Genomic DNA, 27,436 nt, shown 5'->3' with positions numbered 1-27,436 from the left:
CACTACCTACATTGCAAGTGCTCCATAGTCACATGTAGCTATTAGCTACTGAGTTGGACTGTGCAGATATAGACTATTTCCTCCATTGAAGAAATTCTGTTGGACAATACTGGTCTAAATTACAAATCTCTTTAAAATCCAGCCATGGAAACACAGTAGACACTTCTTTCCTTTCTAAGATGTTGATTCTATCTACATTATAATTCAGAGAAACAAAATATATTTGCATCTCATTTGTAATCTAATACTTAAGTTTTCTTAATCTAGTAATTAAGTCATTAATGCCTGAAATACATGTGGTATTTGACCAATATTACAGAAAATCCCTGCTTATTCTCATTTACTTTTGTGGAACTGATATAAATCAAATAGAAACTTAATATTAAAATTATTTATTTTAGCTCATGGAGTAACTTAAATAATAATCATTTTTTTCTTGCTATTCAAAGGGAAGTAAAGAAATAGTAGTTTTAGAATTTAAAAAAGATAAGTTTTGAAAAAATATATATATCTCCATAAAATTATTAAGATACTAAAAGTACCACACATAATAATTGAACATGAACTCACACACTTATAAATTCATCCCTTTGCTTTTCTTAAGCATAACTATAAGAATGTAAACTTTTAAATTCAATCTTCTCAAATGAAACATTAAGGTTCCTCAAATGAGAATGGGTTCCCATACTTGAGTGTTTACATATTCTAGTCGCACAACACAGAGTCTAAGCTGTGTTCACAGGGCAGTCACAGGATAGCAAAACTAGGCTAGGACCAGAGATCACACTACTAGAAGGAAGAAAACAATATTTCATTTTGATGTGAACTAGGTTGATTAACAGCCCATTAAACAAATAACACTTAACCATAGCCACTTTTGTAGAAATTAGTTGTATCTGTTCTTCATACTTTCCTTTCTAGTATTGTGCAGAATGCAGAGGAGTTGCAACTGTTGGAAGCCAAATGCTATTAATGATCCCCACCCAGGGTGTGGGAGTACTGCTCACTCTGTACTCACAGTACTGGTTCCAAGTCAATCTCTCATAATCAGGAATCTACTGCCAACCCACAGAGCAATGGATAGGGCGTGTATGGTAATCACATTACAAGAAAGACAGAAAGAGACATTTGTCAGATACTCCTATTAGAAAACAGACAACCACTCAGATCTTGGGATGGAGTTGAAGAGGTAGAAAATAAAATACTGAGAAAAAAGAGGAGAATTAGATAGTCCTGTGCTGAGGTGAAAAAAAAGTAGAATTAAAAGAATAAAGCAAAAAAGGGCAACATCAAATTTTAAAACTAGTTTCTACAAGAGAAACCTAAGTTATGTTTCTTCCTGCCCCTTCCCTACTGCTTTACATATGTAGAGAACGATCTGAAAAGTTAACTTAATAATCGCAGTAATAATCTTCTATTTATAATTTTTCAATTTCAACTACAATTTCTTTCTTGAGATCTTTTTTTGTTCCCATCTCATTTTGTTCCCAAAGAAATCAGACCACTCAATGCCAATCACTGCTTTTTGACAATTTATGGCCTATCTGGTCAGTCATAGGATTAGCTGCCTTAAAGATCCGACCATAGTAGAACCCCACCAAAATACTATCTACCACAATAGATAACATAATGGAGTTCTGCCTTAACTCCTGCACCGTATGGTTTAATACAGAAAAAACCAAAAGTGCCTCATTTTAGCCTTTCCTAATACTATCTTGTTTCACTGTATTAAAAATTATATAATTTTGTTAAGGAGAGACTTAAGGGACTTGGAAGGCAGTTAGTTGAATGTCCAATGTCCCAGGCAGTAACAACATCTTTTCAACCATGTATCTGACATGTATCTGGTCTCTTCTTTAAATCAGGACAGCAGAGTGGAAGAATCTTATAATTGGGCTCTAGAGACTTGGATTCAAAATATGGCTCTGTTATGAATTATGAATTATGTATCTCCTTTGGCAAACTAGTCTACTTCTCCAGACCTCTGAAAATGAGATGTCTGGTTTAAATGGTATCCAGATTCCTTCCACTTCCAAATTCCATGATTTGAAGGTCTTGTGTCCCTTATGCTAGTTAGCTGGTTGATGTTAGCTGAGGAAATGCTGAGGAGATTATTTAGGTAAAGGATCCTTTCAAGAGAATGGGGCCTGGGTTAAGGAAAAAGCTATATTATCAGAGGTTGGAGGAGAAAACTGTTTATTAACTCAATAACCCTCCTAGAACACCCAAAGAACAAATTAAAATTTAGCAATTTTGTTTCTTCCAATTATTATATCAGCTCAAGGAATGTGGGCATACATCTTTTTTTTTTTTTTTAAGTCACATGTAGTGGGAAATCCTTAGACTGATATTCTGAAAATCCATGATGAAAATCTACAATCTCCAAAATAATAAAACTCTATCTTTAACTCATTATGTGATCTTAGGTATGTTATTAAATCTTCACAAGCCCAAGAATATGTTTCAATAACATGTGCTCTAAGACCTCTTCTAATTCTATAATTACTGAAACCCATTAGCAGCTGCCAAATTTAAAGATCACAAAAATTGTACAAAACATTCTTTTTAAAACTTTTAAAACGCAAATAGTTTAAGAAATGTGTACAATAAAATGTGTACATTAATGATATTTACAGTTCTGCTTGATTTATCACACATAAAAGGGATCTGTGAAGCCTGTCTCTCATGAGAATTAAATGAGAAAAATGGGATTTACATGATTTTTCTATTCTTTTTTCTTTGTATAGTAGCTAAAATCTTCATATTAACAAGCTGCACGTTTGTTTGCGCATGTCTTTTTTTTTTTGAGACGGAGTCTTGCTCTGTCACCCAGGCTGCTGTGCAATGGCACGATCCTGGCTCACTGCAACCTCTGCCTCCTAGGTTCAAGTGATTCTCCTGCCTCAGCCTCCTGAGTAGCTGGGACTACAGGCATGTACCACCACACCAGGCTAATTTTTGTATTTTTAGTAGAGACGGGGTTTCACCGTGTTAGCCAGGATGGTCTTGATCTCCCGACCTCGTGATCTGCCCGCCCTGGCCTCCCAAAGTGCTGGGATTACAGGCATCAGCCACCGCGCCCAGTCTTGTTTGCAACATAAATTACCTCACCTTTAGAAAAAGCACAGCATAAGACCAGCAAGTTACTCAACTAAATAACTAGTAAGAATTAGTGCTTTTGAATTCTAAACCTCTAACATTCCTTTTGATTAATGCCTGTAGTCTAAAGCAAACATAATTTATTGCTGCTTTCAAGTTACTATCTAATAATGGAGGTTTAAGGTAGTGTATTTCCATAATAATCCAACATTTTTAGGTGTTTGTTTAACTGAGTTGTAAAATATCCTCTGGGGGAATAATGGGTAGGTTCTTCATGAGAGCAAATGCTTTTGAAAACCCTAGTTAAAAAGATTTCAGGATTGTCCTATATCAAACAATTGAAAGCACATTTTTTTTTAAAGCTTTTCTTTTGTTTGTGCATCCTATAACAAATACGAAATTTCTAAATCTGGAAATGATGTATCAAATACGTAATTACCTTTTGAACAAATAAGGCTCTACAAGAATTATGTATCATCTTTGCAGATATAAAAGCATATGTAGAAATAAGATGGTCTGAGTTTCCTTAACACTTATACACATGTGCATACACATTAACTGAGAAGATAATAGAATCATATGCTACAATAGTCTAATATATTTTGTTATTGGTAATGAAAAACAAACAAAATATATTAAATAGACTATTATGGTATAATTTAACAGATTAAATACGTTTCCATTAATGTTTGATGTTTTTCCTGTTTAACTCTCAAACCAAGGTTCAAATATTAAAAAAAAAAATCTCAAGCTTTGCTAATTCACATTACTACTAATTTACCAAATATCAAGACAAGTAATGTTTTGAAACTTAGATTGCACACAAAAACATTAGAAATTATAATTATTATTATTTGAGACGGAGTTTCGCTCTTGTTGCCTAGGCTGGGGTGCAATGGCGCAATCTCGGTTCACTGCAACCTCCACCTCCTGGGTTCACGTGATTCTCCTGCCTCAGCCTCCCAAGTAGCTGGGATTACAGGCATGCACCACCATGCCTGGCTAATTTTTGTATTTTTTTTTTTTTCAGTAAAGACGGGATTTCTCCATGTTGGTGAGGCTGGTCTCGAACTCCCAACCTCAGGTGATCTGCTCGTCTCAGCCTGCCATAGTGACAGGATTACAGGCATGAGCCACCACGCTTGGCCAATTTTATTATTACTATCATTAGAGACAGAGTCTCGCTTTGTTGCACAGTCTAGAGTGCAGTGGCTTGATGACAGATCACTGCAGCTTCAAACTTCTCAGCTCAAGTGATCCTCCCACCTCAGCCTCCTGAGTAGCTGGAACTACAGGTGTGCACCACCACACTTGGATAATTAAAAAATTTTTTTTGTAGATATGAGGTCTTGCTATATTGCCCAGACTGGTCTTGAACTTCTGACTTCAAGCAATTCTCCCACCTTGACCTCCAAAAGTGCTAGGATTACAGGTGTGACCCACCATGCCTGGCCTATAATTTCATTTTTAACATTCACAATAAAAAAAGATACCATTCAGCCTTTTAAATGTTAGAAATACTCATATAGATTGGTACATATCTTCATTATTTCTATTTCAAAACTATAATGGTTTTATCTATTTGAATCATTGAAGGTTTTTTTTTTCACAATGGACAAGATTTCTTTATATAATTGTTTCCATGAGGGCATGCTTGACAGAAGGTCAGACTAAATTAATGTTCATATACTAGCTGTTGTACAACATAAAAAAGGAGACTTTTCTTTTAAACCACAGAAAGTGCCTAATCTCTTTGCTATCACGATTCCAAAAGTTGTGAAGTTGTGTATAATATAAATTTCTAAATTTTTACTTCCTATCTTTGAAAGTTTTCCATCAAGGTTATATACAACCATCTCATAAAGTTGGCTAATGTTTTTGAAAAATTCATGTTATATTGGAACCCATATCAATTAACTATTCAATATTTTCCTCCATAATTTCAAATTCTTTACTAATTTTCAATTCCTGAAATTGAAAAAACAATGCAAAGCTTCTTTTACTCGAAGTACAGCAAAACTCATAAATTACGTTCAGCTCCAGAGCTATGCCTGAAACTTAAGTAACAGGACAACAGACCTTTAGAATACTTTAAAGGAAATATATTAATAAAAAATATTACACTAGAATAACGATCTTAAAAATAAATATGACCCTTAATTATGTCATTCTTTTCTTTGAACTAGAAAGATCTTAAAGTCGTCTTTAATCAGCTATGTCCTAGGATTTGTCTAGGAAGCAAGGGCAGTATAAAACTTGAATCTTAAAAAATGTACAGAATTAGATTAAAAATTATCTCTTCTTTTCTCTTGCTTCTATTCATACTAAAAATAGCCTCTATATGTCACATCTATTTATACTGAAAATAGCCTCTATCCATATGTCTTGGACATAATTTTACTCCAATCAACATATTGAGTTTTGTGTGTGAAATCAAGTATTTTTGAAACAGTTTTTCTCTAGAATAAGAATTTACCATTTATAGTTATTTTCATATTACTCACACTAATAATGTAATATTAACCACTTTACATTCATTACCTAATTAACCTACTTTGAGAAGCCCATTTTACAGATGGAGTAATTTAGACTTGGAGAGATGAAGCCCAAGTAAAGACCACATAGTTACTAATGGAGGAACTAATTCAAACCTAGGCTGACTCTGTAAACCTAAAATGTACTATGATTCAAAAGGTATGGATTCAAAACTTTATTCCAGACAAAGTAAATTATAATCTTCTACAGTTGTGCCCCCAAAATTTGTAATTTGAAGCTGGTGGTTTGAGAAGCAATGCACCATAACCATGCTATTCTGCTTCTCCGGCATTGCTGATTTTGATAAACTGCTTTTTATTTCCACAAACCAGTTATTTACTGAAGCCTCCCATGAGATAGTGCATGGTAGACGGTATGGTGGAGAATTTAAGCAAAAAGAAGTAGAAAATATGCCTCCTGCCTTTGAGAAGCTTACAATCTAAAAATATACTACCCCAAATATCGAGAGACTGTAACGTGACTGGGCATGTTTATTAGGGATGACTTTGTGGAAGCAGAGTATTTCGATTAGGGTTTTGATGGAAGGGAGAACAGAAATTGACAGAGAAGTAAGAGACTAACCAGGGCACAAAAATTTGGCAGTGAAAATAAGACTTGTGGAATAATAACCCTTCTTTATTTCGAAAAAATATTTAAAATACTTCAATTCTTTCTCAAACATGCACAAAATTACTAACCTTCTACATTCATGGCTTCCCTCAGAACCTGAAGTTTCTTTTGTCTCTCTCGGATTCGGTCCAAAGCACTTGATATTGCTGAGGAGGTGGGCAATTCTCGAGTGTGATATATTGGATCCATTTTCTGAGGGCCAAAGATATCCAAGGCTATACTTCCATCTGAGTATCTTGCCTCCTTTTTTCTAGGAGTAGTTGAAGTCCGCACTGTTACTGCCTCAGGGTGACAACGACGATATGTGGCAGTCTCTCCTGAAGAGAAGTCTCTGTCAGCTGTACAAAGCAAGTCCATGGATGAAGCCCAGATCTTCTTCTTAGAAAGCACATCAATGCCAGGGATGGGTTTTTTTTCTGGGCCACTAGTTTTGAACTGGTAAGGGGAGCATGTATTTTCAGAATCTTCATGTCCAGAATTATCTGATAAAATGTCCTTGAAATAATCCTCATCTTGTGTATCTTTGATGGACAGAAATCCCATAGATTTACTAAGCCCTTTGTTAAGAAAGGTCTGATGAGAGAGTGGAGGCTTTTGTATGTCTAGTACATCAGAAGTAGAGCTTCTTCCTGGAATGATAAGAATCTATCATGTATGCACACAATTTTTAGAAAATAAATGGAAATGTAATCCACTATTGACAATGAAAGTGGTGGCAATTTCCTAAATGCTCCAAATGGAAGATCAGAGGTGAAATGGGATGGTGATGATGGTCATAGTGGAAGAGGAAAGAGATACTATGTTTGCATAACTTTTCATAGTTCATTGTCTCTTATCTAATAAAAGCAATATACTGAACTGACATTTTTGAGTGGTATTATTTTATATTCATCAAATGTGAATTATTTGGTTTTAAAAAAGCAGACAACTATCCAGTTTGGAAGAATATTCACTATCCAAGAAATGATTTGGGGCAATAATGGAATGTATAGTGAACTACTTTAACTTCTAAAGGTATAACTCAAACGTATGTCATATCACTATAAAGCCCTGGTATATTTCGATCTTTTAAATACACACATTTAAGGAAGAAACAAAGAATTCTTGCTATATTCTGGATGGAAATAGGATTGTAGCATTTCAAATTCTTAAGTATCAAGATTTTATTATAATTAGACATGTTTTCAGAAAACTTTGTGTTTGAAATCCAAATAATTTTGATTGTGTTTAAGTTATGAAAGAAACTTACTGTTTCCATGTCAGACCCTCATGCACTAAAAAAGTTTTTTCCTCTAGAACATAATTTACCATTATTTGCCAATTGTAATAAAGTACCAACCCTTATTCTTTAGTCCTTGATGTAGTTAAAAATCAGTAGTCATTTTACTTTTAAAAGGCAGTAGTCTATAAATGTGACACACACCAAAAATGTCCATCCAGAAATTAATTTTGTGAATCCATAGATTCAACAAAAAAGCATATATATGGCCACTACTGAAAAAAGAAATGTGGGTAAATATTTTATAGTCACTAACTCAATAGCCCATAAACACTGAAGATTTCATGTGCTACCTTCTGTGATCGTTGTGGTATCTATCTGCTATACAATATAAAATAATGACTAAAACCTTCTTAATAATAATAAATTGCTTGTTAATTTATTTAAAGACACCAATTGCCTCTTTAGTGTAACAACTATGAGCTTTAATTCCCTGAACACAAATTTTACCTTAAAAAATCTTTAAAAAGGGAATTCATTTCAGAATGGCAGCAAATAATTGCTTAAGGATAAGATTAAAACATTGTGCTTTTATTGTGCCTCATCTTCCCATGAATCTACTCAAGTGTAAATAAGGATAACATCTACATTTTGGGCACATCAGATAAAGAACACCAAGAAATATACCATACCACATCCAGACACAGATTGTCACAGACTCCAGCTTCTAACCTAAGATAATTTGAAAACTGATAAACATATGTCTGTGTTACAGTATTTTAGGGGTAAGTTATATTCTTAAACAAACCACATTTGGAACTCATTAATTTAAAATTTTATTGAATAGAGAACTGAGATATTCTTGAAAATTGATAGAACACAATAGATTTAAAAAAAGAATGGAAAGGATTCAAGGATCATAAACCACACATAGATGAACTTAACCATCTGCCTTATCCTGCTACCTTGACTACCAAACAAGCAGTTAAAACTTGGAAAAACATCAAACAAGTGGGTATTTGGCAACACCATAAATTCATAGTCAATCACTTTGTACACGCAACACCACGTGTTAATAGTGTGCTTACTTTCCACAATGACTGTTTCACTTTTCCTCATTCTTCACATTTTCTAACTTAACTCCCTATTCTTTTGGCTGATGGTGTTGTCATAACTCCAGGAAAACCGGAGCTGTTGGAGGAGAGCTTTCTCATCTTTCCATGAGTAACTCTATACTACCTATGTCTACTTCTTTTTTTGGGGGGGGGGATAGAGTCTCGCTCAGTCTCCCAGGCTCGAGTGCAGCGGCGCCATCTTGGCTCACTGCAAGCTCCGCCTCCCAGGTTCACGCCATTCTCCAGCCTCAGCCTCCCGAGTAGTTGGGACCACAGGCGCCCACCACCATGCTAATTTTGTTTTTGTATTTTTAGTAGAGATGGGGTTTCACCATGTTAGCCAGGATGGTCTTGATCTCCTGACCTCGTGATCTGCCCACCTCAGCCTCCCAAAGTGCTGGGATTACAGGTGTGAGCCACTGCGCCAGGCTATGTCTACTCTTTTCTTTGCCATCTTAAAAGATGAAATTTCCTGCCAGTTGAAGGCCAATCCCCAATATGTATTCTGGATTCCCCCCTCATAATTTTACTTTATCAAAGACTTTACTTCTTTGGTTAATTCTCTGTTGCTATCTCCTCATATTTTCAATATTCTTCCTTTCTGTTGAATATTCCCATTCGTATGTGAACATAATCTAGTATCTTCCATAGTCAAACCAAACCAAACTCTTCTTCTGTTAACCACATTTCCCCCTAGCTACTGCTATCTCCCATTTCTTACTTCCCATTCATTATTGTACCCATTTTAATCAGCCTCCAACTACTCTATACATTAGCAACTCTCATTAGTTATGACCAATGATCTCTGCTTGCCAAATCAGATGGACATTTTGATATACATATTTTACTTCTCAGTAAAAACTGGTTATGATGACCATCCTTTACTCAATCTTTCCTCTCTTTACATACCTGCGTTCCTCCTACCTGTCAGACTGCTCATTCTTAGTCTTTGGTTTTTCTTCCTTTATTAGCTATCCAAATGTTGGATTTCCTTAGGTGTCAGTTTTAGAATTTCATCTACTCACTTTGTATTTATATAACTTCTTCCATTAACAAGGCAGTAATATCATCTATACCTTGACAACTCCCAATTGATATGCTTAGCACCGACCTCTTCTGGGAGTTCCAATCATATGTAATGAAACTTCTACTTGTATTTCAGAAGACCCTCAAATGCAACATGCTCAAAACTGATCTTTTGCTTCGCACATCCAGAACTGTCCATTCTCCCCCAGTCTTTCCTATTACAATAAGTGGCCCAATTACTCAACTGATTGTTCAAAACAGAAATATGGGCACCATCCTTAAATCTTTTACCTTATTTAATCCCCATATCAAATCCATCAGTAAATGATGGCTATTTAAATTCTCAAAGACATCTTATTATTTCATGTATTCTAATTCCACTGCCATCACCCTATTTCCAATTAACATTATTGCTTGACTAGATCACTGCAATGGCCCTAAGCATTTTCCTTCTGGAGAATGCATAGCTTGCTAAAAGCTAAATGGCAAACAATAAATATACCTTATTTACAAATAAAAGATTTCATATTTGTATTCCTTGGGTAAGATTTCAAGAATATAAAAAGTCTTTGTAATAGAACACATCCCATTTATTTTAGTTAAATTTTAGAAAATTTAGTTAAATTTTAGAAAAAACTTCCTTGTAAATTACATTGTGTTTTAACTATTTTTGTTATATGTGATTAACATTATCCTACACTGGATATCATCATTTACCTTTCACTTCACCCAGACTCAAAAATTCACATCTCTTAGAAGTAAACTTCGAAATGACATTTCAATATTAAAAGAGGCTCCCCAAGTCCCCATGTATCCTCACAAATGTGTCCAAGTGCGTTTCAAAAGAAAGAAACATGATATTATTAATATGCCTAAGTTCTAAAGCACCACAATGTTGATCTGAATAATAGTGTAAGTTTCCACCTTAAGCTTGGCAGGAAATGTTTGATATCTTTCTGCTCAGTGAAGCTATTTAATCAGCACTGGCAGTATTAGGTAACAAAGTAGGGTCAGAGAGCCCACCAGTTTGGGCTTTAGCTTCTGTGACAGATCTTGGAGGTAAGATATAAGAAGAGACCTTTTAAGGTCATTTACTTATAGATAAAAATCTTTATTACATTTGAGCTGAACAATTAAATCACTAGGTATAAGGCATTATCCCCAAATTTGCATACATCTTTCCACCTAATTCTGTATCTCCCTGTCCATCTTAACATTTTCTTTATTAAAGACTACTCCTGTAGTCAGGAGCCTAATAAACTAATGCTATCACCACATACAGATTTTAGGTTGGTGCACACTGAAGAAAATGTTTTATTAATAATGTATCACAAGGTTGCTTTGCTGCAATTGACCACTGACAGTTAAGAACTGGCACTGCCAAGTGTCCTAGGTGTCTTAGAAGAATTACTTCTTCAAGAGATAATTTTTTTTTCAATCTTAAACTTTTAAAATTAGTCTATGCAGTTGACTATTAGCTGCTGAATGCTTCTGCCTGGTAATGGCTGTAATTAGTATATTTATATTGGTTCTGTCCTTAAAATGAGGTTTTATGAATTTGTAAAAGGTAAATGAAAAGAGCACTTGTGCAATACTACTGTGCAAAGCACTGATGGTTAAGAAGGTCTGAAGAATACTCTTCCCTTATACTTGATCCAAATAAGACTATTATTTCAGTATTAGGACCTTTAACTCTACTAAAAAAAATAGAAACATAAACAAAATTTGGTTAATCCTGAGTGACTAATTGTAATTACTCACAAATTCTCTTGAGTTTAGATATAAGGGAGATTTTATTCTCCAATATGACTATTAGAGGATAAAATCAACAAACAATCTACCTAAGGATTTGATTTCTCTGTTAATTTTGTAAAGTCATGACAGTCAACGCTTCCTTATCTGTATTAGAACAGCATGTTAATAATAAGAATTCTAAGGAACTATTAGACAATAATACTAAATCTTTCTTAGTATTATAAAAACAAAATCACAAATAAAAGGCATTAAAATCTGGATTAAAATTTCTGATGTTTTTATTGTTATAATAAGAAAATGGTCTAATAATATGAGGTAAGATGTTTTATTTTTCTTTTGCATACAACTTAATGTTTAACATAGGCTAAATAAATAAACCGTAGTCTCACATATTTCTTTATGGAGCTATTAAAGAAGTATACTACAAATATATTACACTTCAAAATCTAGTATTTCCATAAAACCTTTTCTCGTTCAATCAACAAATATACACTGAACACCTATAAAAACTAATGAACTTAACATAGGTTTTCCCTATCCCCAGCATCTATATGTCCAGAAAGCTTAACTTTTATGAGTGTCCTTTATGAAACAAATATATGTATACATGTAAATGAGAAATAACCTATTAAAAATATGTTATCAAGTAGGTATAGACTCAGTATAATCTCTTAATTGCTATCTTTAAAATAATATGTAACAATTAATTTCTGAAACATTAAGCCTCTGAACCACTGAAAGTAATAAAATCTAAATTATGTTAGCATTTGATAATCCTTACAATTTGATAAATATTGCAAGGCTCACCTTTTTCTTTCTACAGACCCACACTGGAAAGGGAGATAGGATGGAAGTCATATATACATAAACAAATCATATGTGAATATTTTTTATTCTTAGAAAAAATACACTGCAAAAATTAATAATACAACATTACAGTTACTATATCAAGAAGTAACACATAAGCAAATAAACTTCAATTACATAACATGGCCACTTAATGGTAGTAGGAAATGATAGTAGAGAACTGCTGAAAGAAGTTAGAGAAAGAATAAGAAAGAGAAATAAGAAAGGAGGGAGGGAGAGAGGAAAGAAAGAGAGGGAGAAAATAGAAAAAGATAAGTAAGAAAAACAACAATGTCTTTTAAATCTAATGTTCTACTTATTAAAATGTTCACTATGTCTCCCAAAATATTATTTCAGCTTGCTATTGATATTCATCTATAAGTTTCTGTTATTATTCGATTCTAAAATAGGAGACTGACTGCAAATTTGATCAATTAACAAATTGCTGCTATTGTTAGTGCTAAAGTTTACACTATATACTATCTCAAATCCTAGAATAGTATAAAAATAAACATATTTTTACCTACAAAAAGAAAGTGACAAAAGTACAGTATGGGGACATAAGTATAGGAAGGAAATATTTGCAAGAAAGGATGAAAAATACTTTCAAAATTGTTACCACACTGTTATTTTTTTGGCCCATATATAAACTAATCATATATGCATTAGAAAAAAACCCTGATCTAACCAGAAATAAATTACTATACCAATGAAGTGAAAGCTAAAATATCTTTTCAGATAGTCTTTATTCACAATAATTAAAATGGAAGCACCAAAACAGATACTTAACTGTACCATTACAAAATCACTCCCTTAGAAACAATTTTACTGCTTTTCTTTAACTTACACATTCCTTCCTCTCAGATATGAGAGTTCTGACTCTGTAAAACATTTGGTCCAGATAGTCAAGGTCTACATTTATTTTTCACAATTAGAGTTGCTCATAGGTTTTAAGTAAGACACGTTTCTCTGATGCTCTGATTAAATTAAAATCTTAACTTTTTAATCTATTTTATTAAGCTATATCAATTAGAATATATTTTGTTAGAATATATTTAAGCAATCTGTACATTTACTTCTACCTAGCCCCAAGATCTAGGACAAGATCTAAAAAAGTATTTCTGTTAATGTTTAGATTATCATGATTCTCAAAACTGCTTGATAAGAAGAGAACAAAGATAATCAGCAAAATCAATAGTTTATTTTATAAATAAGCCATGTCTGAAACTAGCAATGAAAAATAAATTGTCACATAAAATTATATTTACTTTTATTTCAAGTGTTTGAAATTTCCATTCTTTTTTTTTTTTTTTTTTTTTTTTTTTGAGACAGAAGTTCACTCTTTGTTGCCCAGGCTGGAGCACAGTGGTGTGATCTCGGCTAACTGCAACCTCTGCCTCCCCGGTTCAAGATTCTCCTGTCTCAGCCTCGAGTAGCTGGGATTACAGGTGCCTGCCACCATGCCTGGCTAATTTTTGTATTTTTAGAGAGATGGGATTTCACTATGTTGGCCAGGCTGGTCTCGAACTCCTGACCTCAGGTGATCCGCCCGCCTCAGCCTCCCAAAGCGCTGGGATTACAGGCGTGAGCCACCACTCCTGGCCTGAAATTTCCATTCATTTCTTTCAAAAAAATAAATTTAATACTTATCATAGGATACATAATTATATAATGCTATTGACAAATAGCAAAACCACTACTCATCATTAGTTTTTATTTACTAAGTATCACATGACCTAAGGTAGTATTTGATAACTCCATGATAAAATCTATTTAGTGGGTTATTACTAGCATTTAAAAAAAAAAAAGAAATATGATAAAAAATATCAGAGTGCAGTAAGAAAAACGTTTTCTGAAACTTTTGTTTCAGTAGTGTTTATGTTCATAAACATATACATGTGTTTATTTAGTCATGCTTTAAAAAGTATTTTTAATATGAAATACCATGATAAAGTAAATAAATATTATTATTATTGATATACCAATACTGGAAAGGGAAATAAGTTACTCTGGGAATCCTAAGTATATTAATAATGTTTTCTGTATAAGTTTAATGAAATTATTTTTAATGTAGCTAGTGTTCCTGCCCATTCCCTACCTCCAGTTTGTACGTTTATGTTCTAATCATAGTCTCAATTACCAGATTTCAAAGCCAGGTAAGTATAATTTTGTAAAGAAAACAATGGGATAAGGTTAAAGCCTAGACATTTCCTATTAATATACTCTTACCTGTTGGTAATCCTTTTCCTCGCAATCGATCTCGAATAGCCTGGCTTCGATCAGGCTTTTGTTCACTGTTACAGGAAAGCTGATCTGTCTGTACACAGGTAATAAAAAATCAAGTTTGACAAAAGGATCTCCCTTTTGTTTTCATGGTAACTGTTTACAGAATGACACTAGTTACACAGTTTTTGGAGGATGTAACATTAAATAATGAGACTCTATGTCCTATTGTATTTGTAGGGTAATTTGTATTCTTGGATAAGATTTATGTAGACCAGTGCTGGCCAATTCATTTCAGAAAATTAAAAGGGAAGAAGCAGTGACTGAAGAGTAACCTACTAACTAGAAAATACCATCAGATTAAACTTGTTAAAATGAGTTCTATTTGAAAACAGTAAACTTGAAGTCTTCTTTTTTCCCCAACCAATAACTACTCTTAAGTTAGCTTAATTTAAAAACCACATTAATTTTGGTATAATAAAGCTTTCTCTTGATTATAACTATGAATTGAAGAATTTAAATTACTTTCAGAAATAATTTTGTAGATCTTGCCCTTCAGAAATTACATTTGTGAAATACTCTTTTTTTTTTTTTTTTTTTTAATATAACGGAGTCTCACTCTGTCACCCAGGTTGGAGGACCTCGGTTCACTGCAACCTCTGCCTCCCAGGTTCAAGCGATTCTCATGCCTTAGCCTCCAGAGTAGCTGGGACTACTGGTGCATACCACCACGCCAGCTAATTTTTGTATTTTAAGTAGAGACAGGGTTTCACCATGTTGGCCAGGCTGGTCTTGAACTCCTGACATCAAGTGATCTGCCTGCCTTGGCCTCCCAAAGTGCTGGGATTACAGGCGTGATCCACTATGCCTGGCCGAGAAATGCTAAGTCTTTAAATGGACGCTCTGAGGGATAACAAATTTAAATCAATGCTCTTTTAAGTTCCCTTTAAAACAAAGTGTAATCTTAAAGTTTAATAGCTTTAGCAAAGGGTATCTGCTTGAAATAAAGTATGTCAAATTAGGTCAAACTCCACATTATAAGGGATAAAAAACTGGACAGACCACTGTTTTATTCAGGTGGCCAAATAGAGGAGAAATGTCAATCTAAATGGAGGAAGAGAGAATGGTGAAGAGAAATTACTTAAATCTAGCACCAAAAGCATGCATACATATTTGTTTACACACACACACACTCGCATATACCACAGAAATGTTTTAATATTGCTCCATTAGTGAATTTTGCTGAAGTATGGATTAAAAACCCATCTAAGGTAGTATATTCAAGGCTCAAGCATTATGTTTTCTACCTATAAGACTTGTAAATGGAAGTATTTCTGAAATCATGTTATCAGTTAAGTTGCATAAATGATGTTAGTCCAGATTATACTGTACTGTCAGTGACTGAAAAGACAGTATTACTAACATCCCACATCTTTGAAAATTCCTGCATTGAAGTTAGTTACTATTAATAACTGTTGTTTATTGAACAGTTACTATATGCTAGGCACACACTTTGTGCTATTTAATCCTCAAACAACCTCATATGGTAGACAATATTATCCTCATATTATAAATAAAGGGAGAAATAGCAAAGAAACTTCTAAGGGCCACAAAGCAGCTCATTAATTGGAAATAACTACTTTTACAACAGTTTAATAATATGGATGATTCACACATATTATTATTCCTATTTTGCAGATAAGTAAAATTGTGGTCCAAATATTATAACATTAAATCAGTGGAAAAACCTAGACAAGTAAGCTGGCTTGCTGACTTTTACTCACGCTAATTAATGTTAAGTAAGAATGATGGTCACTTAGAATGAATTTCACACCAGTGAAAGACTAACTCATTCTGTCAGCTACTGGAGGCAACAAAAGCTTTAAGGAATATACTGGGGTCAAAAACACCCCAGTTCCAATTATGTCTCCATCATTTACCGTATCTGTGACTATGTGCAAGTTATTTAATCTTTCTTAGCCTTAGTTTTATGCCCTCTAAAATGAGGATAAAAGTATCTCTATTAAATTGAGGTTGTTGTGATGAATAATGTGATAATGCACATAAACCCCTTAGCATAGTGTCTGGCGCAAAGTAAACAAACACTTAAAAAGCAGTAGCTGTTGGAGGTACTTCTACCCAGTGATGTCTAGGAGATGAGGAAGAGCAATAGAAAGGTAAGGGGAGCATTATTATACTTAGTAAAAATTTGTCTTTGTGAAGAGAGGCTCTCTACATGCTGATTCCAATTGATCCTTCTATTTTTCTCTCCCATTAAATAACCCCACAATACACCCCATGTCATACTGTTCCCCAAACATTCCTGCTTTCCCATTTCACAGCCTTTATCCAGGTTCACTTCCCTCTGCCGACATTATCTAGCCTATAGGATACAGTTCGAAGTGCTATTTTTAATTTTAACTTTTTTTTTTTGAGGTAGGGCCTTACTCTGTTGCCTAGGTTGGACTGCAGTGGTGCGATCATGCCTCACTACAGCCTCGACCTCCCAGGCTCAAGTAGTCCTCCCATCTCAGCCTCCTGAGTAGCTGGGACTAAAGGCATGCATCACCATGCTCAGCTTCAAAGTGCTATTTTTCAATGCAGTCATAATTTGTATCCTTTTCCTTTAAACTCTCATAGCTGTTAAAATTTTTACTATGTATCGTTTTATAGCCTTCTTTCATTTTATAATTAAGCAAATGGTTATGGCGTTTTAGATAAGAGCTCCTAGATCAAATATTTTATTCAAATTTGTATCTTCTATAATCCCTAGCACAGGTTTCATACATAAATGAACAATAAAGATCCACTATAATAAAGAGAACTAAATGCTAAACCTTAAAGGGATGAAGATTTTATATGTAATATGGGCAATTATTAGATAGGTAATATAATTTCTATGGTGACAGAAAAAAAATTCTTCATTCAAAGACAGAAAAAAATATCTCTCACAATTTTACTATAGGAGTAAAATTAGCAAACAGCACAAAAGTCTTAGAGAAAGTGTGGTGTAATAAAAAAGTCCCTGGACTGTCTAATAGGAAACTCAAATCCCATAGTTGTTTGGGTATCAGTTTCCTTATCCATAAAGTGAAGTTTTAAAGAATATTAGTCTTATGAGAATGTCTGAAAAAAAGACCTCCAAGACCAAGAAAGTTTGGGAAATGCTTTATTTACATGCCTATTCTTCTTGAAGGTTAGTAATATAGTCTAGTATATTAAAGGCTCTAAGAAGTTCTCCAGTGAAAATACATTTAATTTTCTTTAAATAGTTTCTTCTCAAGCTTATTTGGTCATAGAGGTATTTTTAAAACAAAAATATTGAAAACAATATGAGAAACTTTGGTCTGGACAGATGGTTTTCTAGGATTTTTTAATAGCTTTACCTTTGTTCAAAAAAATCACATGCAGAAATATAAACAGATCAAATAAAACTGGAGCTGCTCTAGTTAAAGAGGGAAAATGGGCAACCAGGAACTCCATTTATTCGGCCTCTACTTCCTACATTTCCCTTCACTATAGAACCGCAAAGGTTTCTTGGGGGAGAGTTTACAAACCATTTGTCTAGAAGATCTGTGGGCCTGTTTGTTATCAACTGAAAAACTGTGCAGAATTTGAATACATTCCTGGCAGCCATCTGACATCCTGATTAAGATGGGAACTAAACCCCTACCGATGAGGAATTCTGAGGAAGTCAACAAGAACACTGTGTGGCAGTGGTAAATTTGTAACCTGTGCAAGGAAGAGGGACCAACACTCCAGGACTACAACCCTAAGGATAAGAGCAGATAAAGTATAGATCCAGATCAGATAGGGCAAACAAGATAAAATACAGCCTTAGAAATGCAGAACAGAGGTGGGACTTTCAGGTAATATATAGCATTGGTTATTCCTGGAATTCTTCATATCCAAAACAAGAGAAAAACTAGAAGAGTCCAGGTCTTGGGGAAATCTGGCAGGGATACAAGCATGGATTCCCTGGATACACTAGGTAGCAGTGTTCCGAGAAGAAGGGAAAGTGGAGAAGGTTTGGGAAACACCTAGAAGATCCAGACAAATGAGTGGTCACGAAATAGGTATAAAGCAACAGAAAGTACATTTAAATATTTCTAAAACCCATTTTCATGTTAATACATTTTTTCTAGGTGTTCACAATAGAACCATTTGCTAAAAGCTCCTTGGGAAAAGATCTAAGAAAGAAAACAAGAGGAGACACTTTCAGCTCAAACATGCTATCATTCTATGACATTTTTGGGAATAATTCTCCCAAAATCTAGACTTATTGCAATGAGCTTCTAAATTTTAAGTATTGTTTCAAATAAACAATTTATATTAGAAGAAGAAATTCAATTTTCCATTTCTAGTCTTCATTGAGAAAATGCTACCTATATAGTATCCTTAAAGAAAATTTTGTGATATCTACTAAATTTTAAAATATGACTATATTTACTATTGTAACTGTAGCTTACCCCAGAAAGATTTCCCAGAACCAGTTTTACCAAGTGTTTCACGTAGGAAAATGAGGGTGCACAATTGCTATTCCTAATGTGGGCACTGCAAGCATCCAGCACAGTCCGAACAGAAACTCGAGCGTAAATAACATCCTCACACATTCCAAGCAGTATGCTGTTGAGATGATCTCCAAGCTTAATAGGCTGAATATAAATAAAGGAAAAGCCAGTGAGTAAATGTGAGCAAATATTTTTTCTAATGAGACAAATCATTCTAGGAATCACAGGAACCACACTAAAACACACTTCACATACTTGGAGGAAATAAATTCCTTTTTATCAGCATAAGCATCTTACTGTGTTTTACCTTTTTTAAAAATATATTAGCAGAAGATAGTTAACTTATACTTCCCTAGAAAGGAAGTACAGAAAAACTCTGGGCATTTTTAAATATAAAGTAAAGTAGTGAAATTCTTGGCTTATTCAAATGTTTTGATAAACAGTTACTACATGTACACACGCACACACAACCATACACACCATTTGGGGGAATAAACTGTTTCCTAATATTATATAAAATGTAATACAGTCAATGTGTATAAATATAATTAGATACTCCCATGATAACTTAAAGGAGATTTAAAATATTGCAATGCTTCAAGACCATTCAAATATAAATTATCATTATGTTGGTCAAACAGACAAGCCAGAATGTGAGGGTTTTTTTTTTTTATTAGTTAACGTATTTTGTAGAATATTATATCTGAATGGCCAAAGAGCATATGAAAGGGTGGCCAATATCATTACTCACTAAGAAATATAAATTAAAACCACTACAAGAAGAAGCCACTACACACCCAATAAAATAGTGAAAAATAAAAATACTAACAATACAAGAATTGGTAAGGAGTGGAGCAATTAAAATTCACATCCAAGCTGACTGGAGTTTAAACTGGTATATCCACTTTGGTCTAAACAAATGCCTGTCCTATGACTCTTCCACTTCTCATCCATTTGGGTATTATTAATATATCATCCTTTAGGTGTTAGCTTAGACGCAATGTCCTTTAAGAAATCTGTCCTGACCCTCCAAGCCTAACCGCAAGTCCCAACTCTGTTTTCCATAGCATCCTCTATTTTCCCTAACATAGCATTTATTGCATTATGTTGCAGTTGGCCGTTTAGCTGTCTGTTCCTTCCAAAAAACTCCATAGGCATGCGTCACTATAGTCCTAGTGTCTAACAGTATCTGACACAAGGTAGGTACTTAATAAATACTTTTAAAATAATATTAAATATTTCTAAAATATCCTGATTTCTGATCCTAAAATACAAGTTTATATTTCGCCTCTAATTTATATTTATTGATATTGACTCTCTATTTATATTTGATATTGACTTTATTTCCAGTTATGAGAAAAGAACATAAAGTGTTATAGACTGTGATCACATTTTACAAGTTAGGTTGCATAATATATGACACCAATATTTCCAGTAATATTTTAACTTTCTCATTTATATTTACAGAATTGAAACTGAAGAGAGAAAGAAAATATACATTATTTTTCATGATATAAAATAAAACCAAACAAAGTGAATAATATTATTTATCTTTTATGGATCTTAAGATGTTTGTATTTTAGAATAAAAGGCTAAAATGCTTGTTACTTCTTTTATTTAATAAGAAAAAACCACACCTAGTTATTTTTGGTTTTGACTTATAAATGCCTAAAATAAAACCTAATTCTATATGTTATATCTTGCCTTGATGAAATATAGCTATTTTTAAATTTTCAATTACTATTTACTACTATGTTTATATTGGTCTTTAAGAATCAGAATTATTTTAGAAAATAATGACTAGAAGCAGCCCAATGGCAAACAGGGCCCAAGACCTCAGCAAGTGTTACTTTAATACCTGTGTCTGCTGTTACAGGGGTCGTGAAGTATGATGTATGATTTGAAGTGCCAAGAGAAAAAGCTATGACATTCTCTAATACAACACTCTGAGACACAGGGCTACTATTCCTAGAGTTTTTGCATCAAAAAAGCTATTACATTCAGTAGAATGAATCATCAAAGACAAGACATTTTCAATCCCTCTTAACAGTCACTACATTAGATAAAATAAAGTACACGCTTATTTATCTTGCTATAATTTTTGAAGAGGCCAGCTCCATCTCACAGACTGAGTTGTTGAAATCTGGGTAGTGATTGCTACAATTCTAGGAATACCTTAAAAATAGTGTCTTTAGTACTTTATTGAAAGTTCATCCTGAAAGTATGACATTATTAATGTAAACAAACTCCATAGGAATGTTGGTACACCTGACAGCATGCTGTAGAACACGTATAAACGTGTGGAAGAGCTATGATATAAGGTGTAAAATTGAACATATGTAAAAAGTATAACAACTGTAAAAACTTAACTTACTTGGCTCTGAGGCACTTCATAATCAGCCCCCCAATACAGTGTCATTCCAAGAGAATAAATGTGGATCTAGGAATAGAATTTTTAAGAAATAATTTTATGATAAAATACAATAGAAAATTTAGCAAGTGCTATAAATACAAATTATTTTGTTCCAAAGAAAATATAATACACAATTTGAGAAAATCATCATTTTATATTTTACATAAAAGTATATGAGAGCTTAAAAGAGATAGCAAGACTGGAAATTATTACAACAGATGTTTTCCTAATTCCCCAGCCCATCCTTTATGCATAATCAGTTTTGTTAGCTTTTAAAGTTCCTTATGCAAATTCAAGCAAATACGAATATATATTCTTATTTCCTCCTTTCATAAAAGGTCAGAAACCTTAAAAATTACTAGGCACCTTGCTTTTTTTTTTTTTTGAGGCAGAGTCTGGCTCTGTCGCCCAGGCTGGAGTGCAGTGGCACAACCTCGGCTCACTGCAACCTCCATCCCCCGGCAATTCTCCTGGCTCAGCCTCCCCAGTAGCTGGGGTTAGAGGTGCCTGCCACCATGCCTGACTAATTTTTCTATTTTAAGTAGAGATGGGGTTTTGCCATGTTGGCCAGGCTGGTCTTGAATTCCTGACCTCAGGTAATGTGTCCGCCTTAGCCTCCCAAAGTTTTGGGATTATAGGTGTGACCCACTGCGCCTGGCAGGCACCTTGCATTTTTAACTTATCAACAGGTATTTCCATATCAATGCTTAGAGATCTTATTTTTTTAAATGGTATATAGAATTCCATTAGTGGTTATAGCACTGTTTATTTAACCAATCTGTTATTAATAGAGAATTAAAATTTTTTTCAAACCTTTGCTACTACAAATGATGTTTCAGCAAACAGCCTTGTAAGTATTTCTCTTAAATGGATTTTCTGAGATAATGGATGAGAAAGTAAATCATCTGCAGTTTTTATATATATTGTCAGATTCCCTTGCATAACAGTTGTGCCATTTTGTACTTCTACCAGAAGTACATGTAAGAGTTTTTCCACGTTTTTGTACATGTAAGAGTTTTCCACAAACCTTGTCCATAGAGGTATTACGAAGACTTGGAGTTTTGCCAATCTAAAAATTGACCAATAAATTTCACTGCATCACTGCCGTTTTTGTTTTGTTTTTTGATAGGATCTCTCTCTGTTGCCCAGGCTGCAGTGAGGTGGTGCAATCATAGCTCACTGTTGCTTCAAACTCCTGGGCTCAAGTGATCCTCCTGTCTCAGCTTCTCAAATAGCTGGGACTAAAGGCATGTAAAACCACTCCTGGCTAACTTTTAAAATTTTTGTAGAGATGGGATCTCACTATATTGTCAAGGCTGTTCTCGAACTCCTGACCTCAAGAGATCCTCCCGCCTTGGCTTCCCAGTGTGCTGGGATTATAGGCGAGAACCACCTCACTTGGCCTCACTGCAGTTTTTTGTTTTTTGTTTTTCCTCACTGCAGTTTTGATTTGCATTTTCTCACAATGAATGGGTAGCGTAGTACAAGGAGAAGGAAGCTGAATCAAAGGACTTTTCTTTAGGTTGTTTGCTTTGTTTCTTAAAGATTAAAAAAACTCAACATATTTTTATGCTGACAGAAATGATTCAACAGGGAAAACTGGAAATGCAGGAGAGAATGGAGATTGCTAGAGGAACATTGTTGAGTAGATAAGGAGATTGAAGCTAAAGCACAAATGGAGGAGTTGGCTTTATAGAAGAGCATGGACAGTTCATCTGTAGCAAGATGGCAGAGCATATGGGAATTCACACGGGGAGGCTGCTAGAGATATATTAGAGAAAGTCCTGATTGCTTCTATTTTTTTCTGTGACACAAAAAGCAAGATCTCAGTTATAAGTAATCATCTTTCCTATTTCCTTCTGTCAAGAGATTCAGAGCTCATCTTCTGGGCCACTTCTATCAATACTGAATTCTTGCCGTGTGCTTTTGTTGTTGTTTCGTTTTGTAGCATCCTTACTACAGCTTCATCTTATTTTCTTGTCTTTATTTACTCGGCTCCTATTTTTTCACCTTTATTTTTCAATTCTATAAACTGTATCAAATCCTCTTTAGAAATTAGTCAGATATATGTAATAAAAGTGGGTACCCTTCTTACAGTCTCACAACACTTTAATATATCCCTTACATTGCTTCCTAAATTATTTTTAAATTACAGATTAGAAAAGTTGTTCCACTTTTCAAATATGTTCATGGCTCTCAATTTTTAAACATTCAAATTTTAAAATAATGACATTTAGGGCTCACTGTGACCTTCCTCTATTTCCATTTTGCAAGCAGATTTTTAAGTTTTCTTCTGTCACCGCTCCTTCCCTTATCACAACCTAAACACTAGGCACATATAGATAATTTTCTGTTGGCAAAATACATCCTTTTCTTTCTCAGCTTTTCGTGAGCTGTTCTTTCCACCAAAAATATTGTCTCTGGCCATTATTGATAGGCCAGTGATGATGTTTCCCCTGATATATGCTGTATAAATACTTCCAAACAGGTTAAAGCATTATCTCATATATGATACAGTTATATTTCTGCACCACACTTCAATAGTATCTTTGATGACGTAGTTAACTATTACCTTGTTGTATAGTTAGATGAGTCCTTGTTTGTCTTCCTTGAGGGAAACAGCTTTTTTTTTTTTTAACATATCTTAGTATCCCTCTTAGCAAGTAACACAGAACTTTACATAGTAGATATTCAATACATGTCTGTTGAATTAAATTAAATGTGCAAGAAGTTCAAAACAGCCTAGTGCAGACTATTTGTATCATATTTCTCTTTAAGCTTCTTTCCAAATAGTCTTAAGTGTAAATACCTTTCCAAAGAACCTCATATATGAAAAACATTTTTCATAGTTTTAGCATAAAGGACTAATTGCATGCTCAATTATATTAATTTTGGTTTATGATTCTTTGAGATATGGCCCATGCTTTAAGATTCATTATACTTACTTCTCAATATGCCAAGTGAGTTACTATACGTTAATAATTTTTATACATGACTATAATAAAACATTCTTAAAACTAGGTTATAAAATTGTACATTTGCTGATCACCTATATATATATCATATAATGGTTAGTTGTATGTGTCAACTTGACTGGACCAAAGGATGCCCAGATATTTGGTCAAATCTCATTCTGGGTGTTTCTGTGAAAGTGTTTTTGGGTGAGATTAACATTTACATCAGTAGACTGAGTAAAGCAGACTGCCCTCCCTATCATGGGTGGGCCCTTTCCAGTCAGTTGAAGGCCTGAAAAGAACAGAAAGGTTAACTCTCCTCTGAGTAAGAGAATTCTTTCTACTTAACTGCCTTAGAACTGGGACATCAGCGTTTTCCTCCTTTGGACTCAAACTGAAACCTTCTTGGGTCTTAAGCCTGCCAGTCTTTGAACTAGAACTACACCAGCAATTCTACTGTTTCTCTGACCTTCGGACTCAGACTTGAACTACATCATTGGCTCTCCTGAATCTCCAGTTTGCAAACTCATCCTGAGGATCTTGGAGCTTGTGAGCCTTCATAATTGCACGAGCCAACCCTTTATAATAAACCTCTCTATACATACAAATACACACACACAAACACACACACACACACACACACACCCTATTGGTTCTGTTTCTCTGCAGAACCTTGACTAATACATACAAGTATGAAATATCTCTATAGAGAAATAAAATATGCAAAATGACAATTGCTACTTTATTAGCATGGTACTTTATATGGGTTCCACACTTTTAGTAATATTTTAAATCATAATTAAAAATACATTGTTGAGTTGTTAGATAACTCCAGGTATGTCAGATCTTTGTTAAAATAACATGATAATACAACCTGGTACCTAATATTAGAAAAATATTTCTTACAGAATACAAAGAAAAATGCTTTTACATTTATTCCAAACAGTCGGTACAGGGTAAGTGCATGATGCTTCCATACACTTTATTCATAAATTAAAAGAGTTTGTACTGTTGGTGCAGCCTGAAAAGACACAGGGATAAAGATCACTGATACAAAGATGTAACTAAATTAATATAGTAGCACTGACATCACTGACAGTGCTTAGTTCATCTGGTTAATAAATAGCAGCAGTAGATGGGTTACAGACTGCATATATATATTGTGTAGAAAGGAGGAAGGTCACGCACAGGAAGGATTACTCAAAAACAGGCAAGTATTTGATCTACATATTTTCCTTTGTGTTTTACGTAATGAGAAAAAAGAGGAATCCACAATCCAGGATTATTAAATCTTCTATTAAAGATATCAACAAGTCCGAGGCCAAAAAAGAATCAGGCAGTACAAGTTAAAAAAAAAAAACATTTTGATCTGCTTCTCACTTGTATTGCTTATTTATTTAGCTTCCCAGGGAATTTGTGGTTTTATGACCTTTGTTGGTCCATCCGTACCTTACGGACAGCACAGAGATGCTCTATTTCCCTTCCTTAGTATAGTAGTATAGCAGGCCAGGACACAGTCCTATAGAGGTAGGTGCCTTTGATAGTGATGATTCATATATACAGGATTCAATGAAAAGATGGAAGAGCTGATTCTAGATGACATGCATGTATAGAAGAGCTAGACAACTACCCATTTAGTCAATATTTTTTCTGAAAGTCACTAAACTAGGGAGTGTGATAAGATACAAATATTTCATCCTGGTATCTATAACACTACTATCATAAGCTAATAGATATTATTATATGTATTAGAATATAAATAGCTAGCATGTACATAATGCTTACTGTGTGCCAAGCTTACATTATATACATTGTAGAACAATTTCTTCCTTTTTTCTTTACTTTTTTTTTCTTTTTTTTGACACAGACTTACTCTGTCACCCAGGCTGGAGTGCAGTGGTGCGATCTCAGCTCACTGCAACCTTCGCCTCCTGGGTTCAAGCAATTCTCCCTGCCTCAGCCTCTTGAGTAGCTGGGATTACAGGCACCTGCCACCATGCCCAGCTAATGTTTGTATTTTTAGTAGAGACGGGATTTCGCCATGTTGGCCAGGCTGGTCTTGAACTCCTGACCTCAGGTGATCTGCCTGCCTTGGTCTCCCAAAGTGCTGGAATTACAGGTGTGAGCCACCACGCCCGGCCTACATTATATACATTAGCTCATTCAATCTTACAGAGGGAAGGTAACTTGCCCAAGATCGCATAGCTATTTAACTGACAGAGGCAAGATTCTAACTCTGGCTTCAGTTTTTTACCCTCAGCACTACTGACATTCGGGATTGGATAATTCTTTGCAGTGGGGAGCTGCCCTGTAAATTCTAGGATATTTAGCAGGATCCGTGGCTTCTACCCATTAGATGCCAATAGTACTATCTACTCATACCCTCTCAGTTACGACAACCAAAATTGTCTCCAGATATTGCCAAATGTTTCGTAGGAGAGAAAACTGCCTCTGGTTGAAAACTACTAATTTAATCTGTATATCCTTTTCCAGAATTAGAAGTCTAACAGGAGAGAGATATAAATATATATGTATGCACCTATGTATTAAAAAAAGTAGTAAATTTGTGCTAAGGAAACTCAAGGAGACAAGAAAAGGTTATTTTGACTACAGAGGAGTTAGAAGAAACTTAAAGCAGAGGGGTATTAAGCTGAGACTTGGAACACAGACTATGTGTCCCTCTCTCTGCTCTTAATATTCTGTATAGATCTATTATCATTGTGTAAATTCCCTGCACATCATCATCATCATCATCACCATCATCAAAATCATCATCTTTTCTTTGTCCCTCAGCCTCCTGGTCCTTTGAGAGTAAGGTCCACTCCTTATTCATCTTTGTATCTCCTTGACCTTTTATAGTGTTGGACATATTATAAGTCCTCAGTAGATGCTCCCTGAAAGAACGGATGGTACATAGGATGTGGAAACCTGAAAACAGGGAGAAAGGCATTGCCATGCAAAGAAGTGAAGCCCAGAAGCACAAGATCTGTCTAATAATCACTGGCTACAGCCTGTGCATCTAAAAAAGAGGAGTCATAAGGTAGTTGGGACCAGACTCTGGAGAGATTTTCATGTTTGGTTAAGGAATCTGTACTTCATTGGGTAAAAAA

General features: G+C 34.4%; 1 protein-coding gene across 13 annotated transcripts in view; it reads right to left on the bottom strand.

Moving 5' to 3' along the window:
• Positions 1 to 27,436, bottom strand: part of PTPN13 (protein tyrosine phosphatase non-receptor type 13) — a 222,882-nt gene that overhangs the window by 107,531 nt on the left and 87,915 nt on the right. For 9 of the 13 annotated variants that reach the window (XM_019025698.4, XM_063705403.1, XM_063705405.1 and 6 more), the window contains 4 exons: positions 21,334 to 21,399; positions 18,918 to 19,103; positions 14,455 to 14,542; positions 6,333 to 6,893 (listed from right to left, as the gene is read on the bottom strand). In XM_019025698.4, the coding sequence (XP_018881243.4) occupies positions 6,333 to 6,893; positions 14,455 to 14,542; positions 18,918 to 19,103; positions 21,334 to 21,399 (901 nt within the window). The remainder of the gene's footprint in view (positions 1 to 6,332; positions 6,894 to 14,454; positions 14,543 to 18,917; positions 19,104 to 21,333; positions 21,400 to 27,436) is intronic. The other 4 variants (XM_063705408.1, XM_063705410.1, XM_063705412.1 and 1 more) reach the window with 1 other exon arrangement.

The sequence above is a fragment of the Gorilla gorilla genome, chromosome 3, assembly GCF_029281585.2.
Source record: "Gorilla gorilla gorilla isolate KB3781 chromosome 3, NHGRI_mGorGor1-v2.1_pri, whole genome shotgun sequence".
In the NCBI taxonomy this organism is placed as follows: Eukaryota; Metazoa; Chordata; class Mammalia; order Primates; family Hominidae; genus Gorilla; species Gorilla gorilla.
This window is presented reverse-complemented; position numbering and strand designations above follow the sequence as displayed.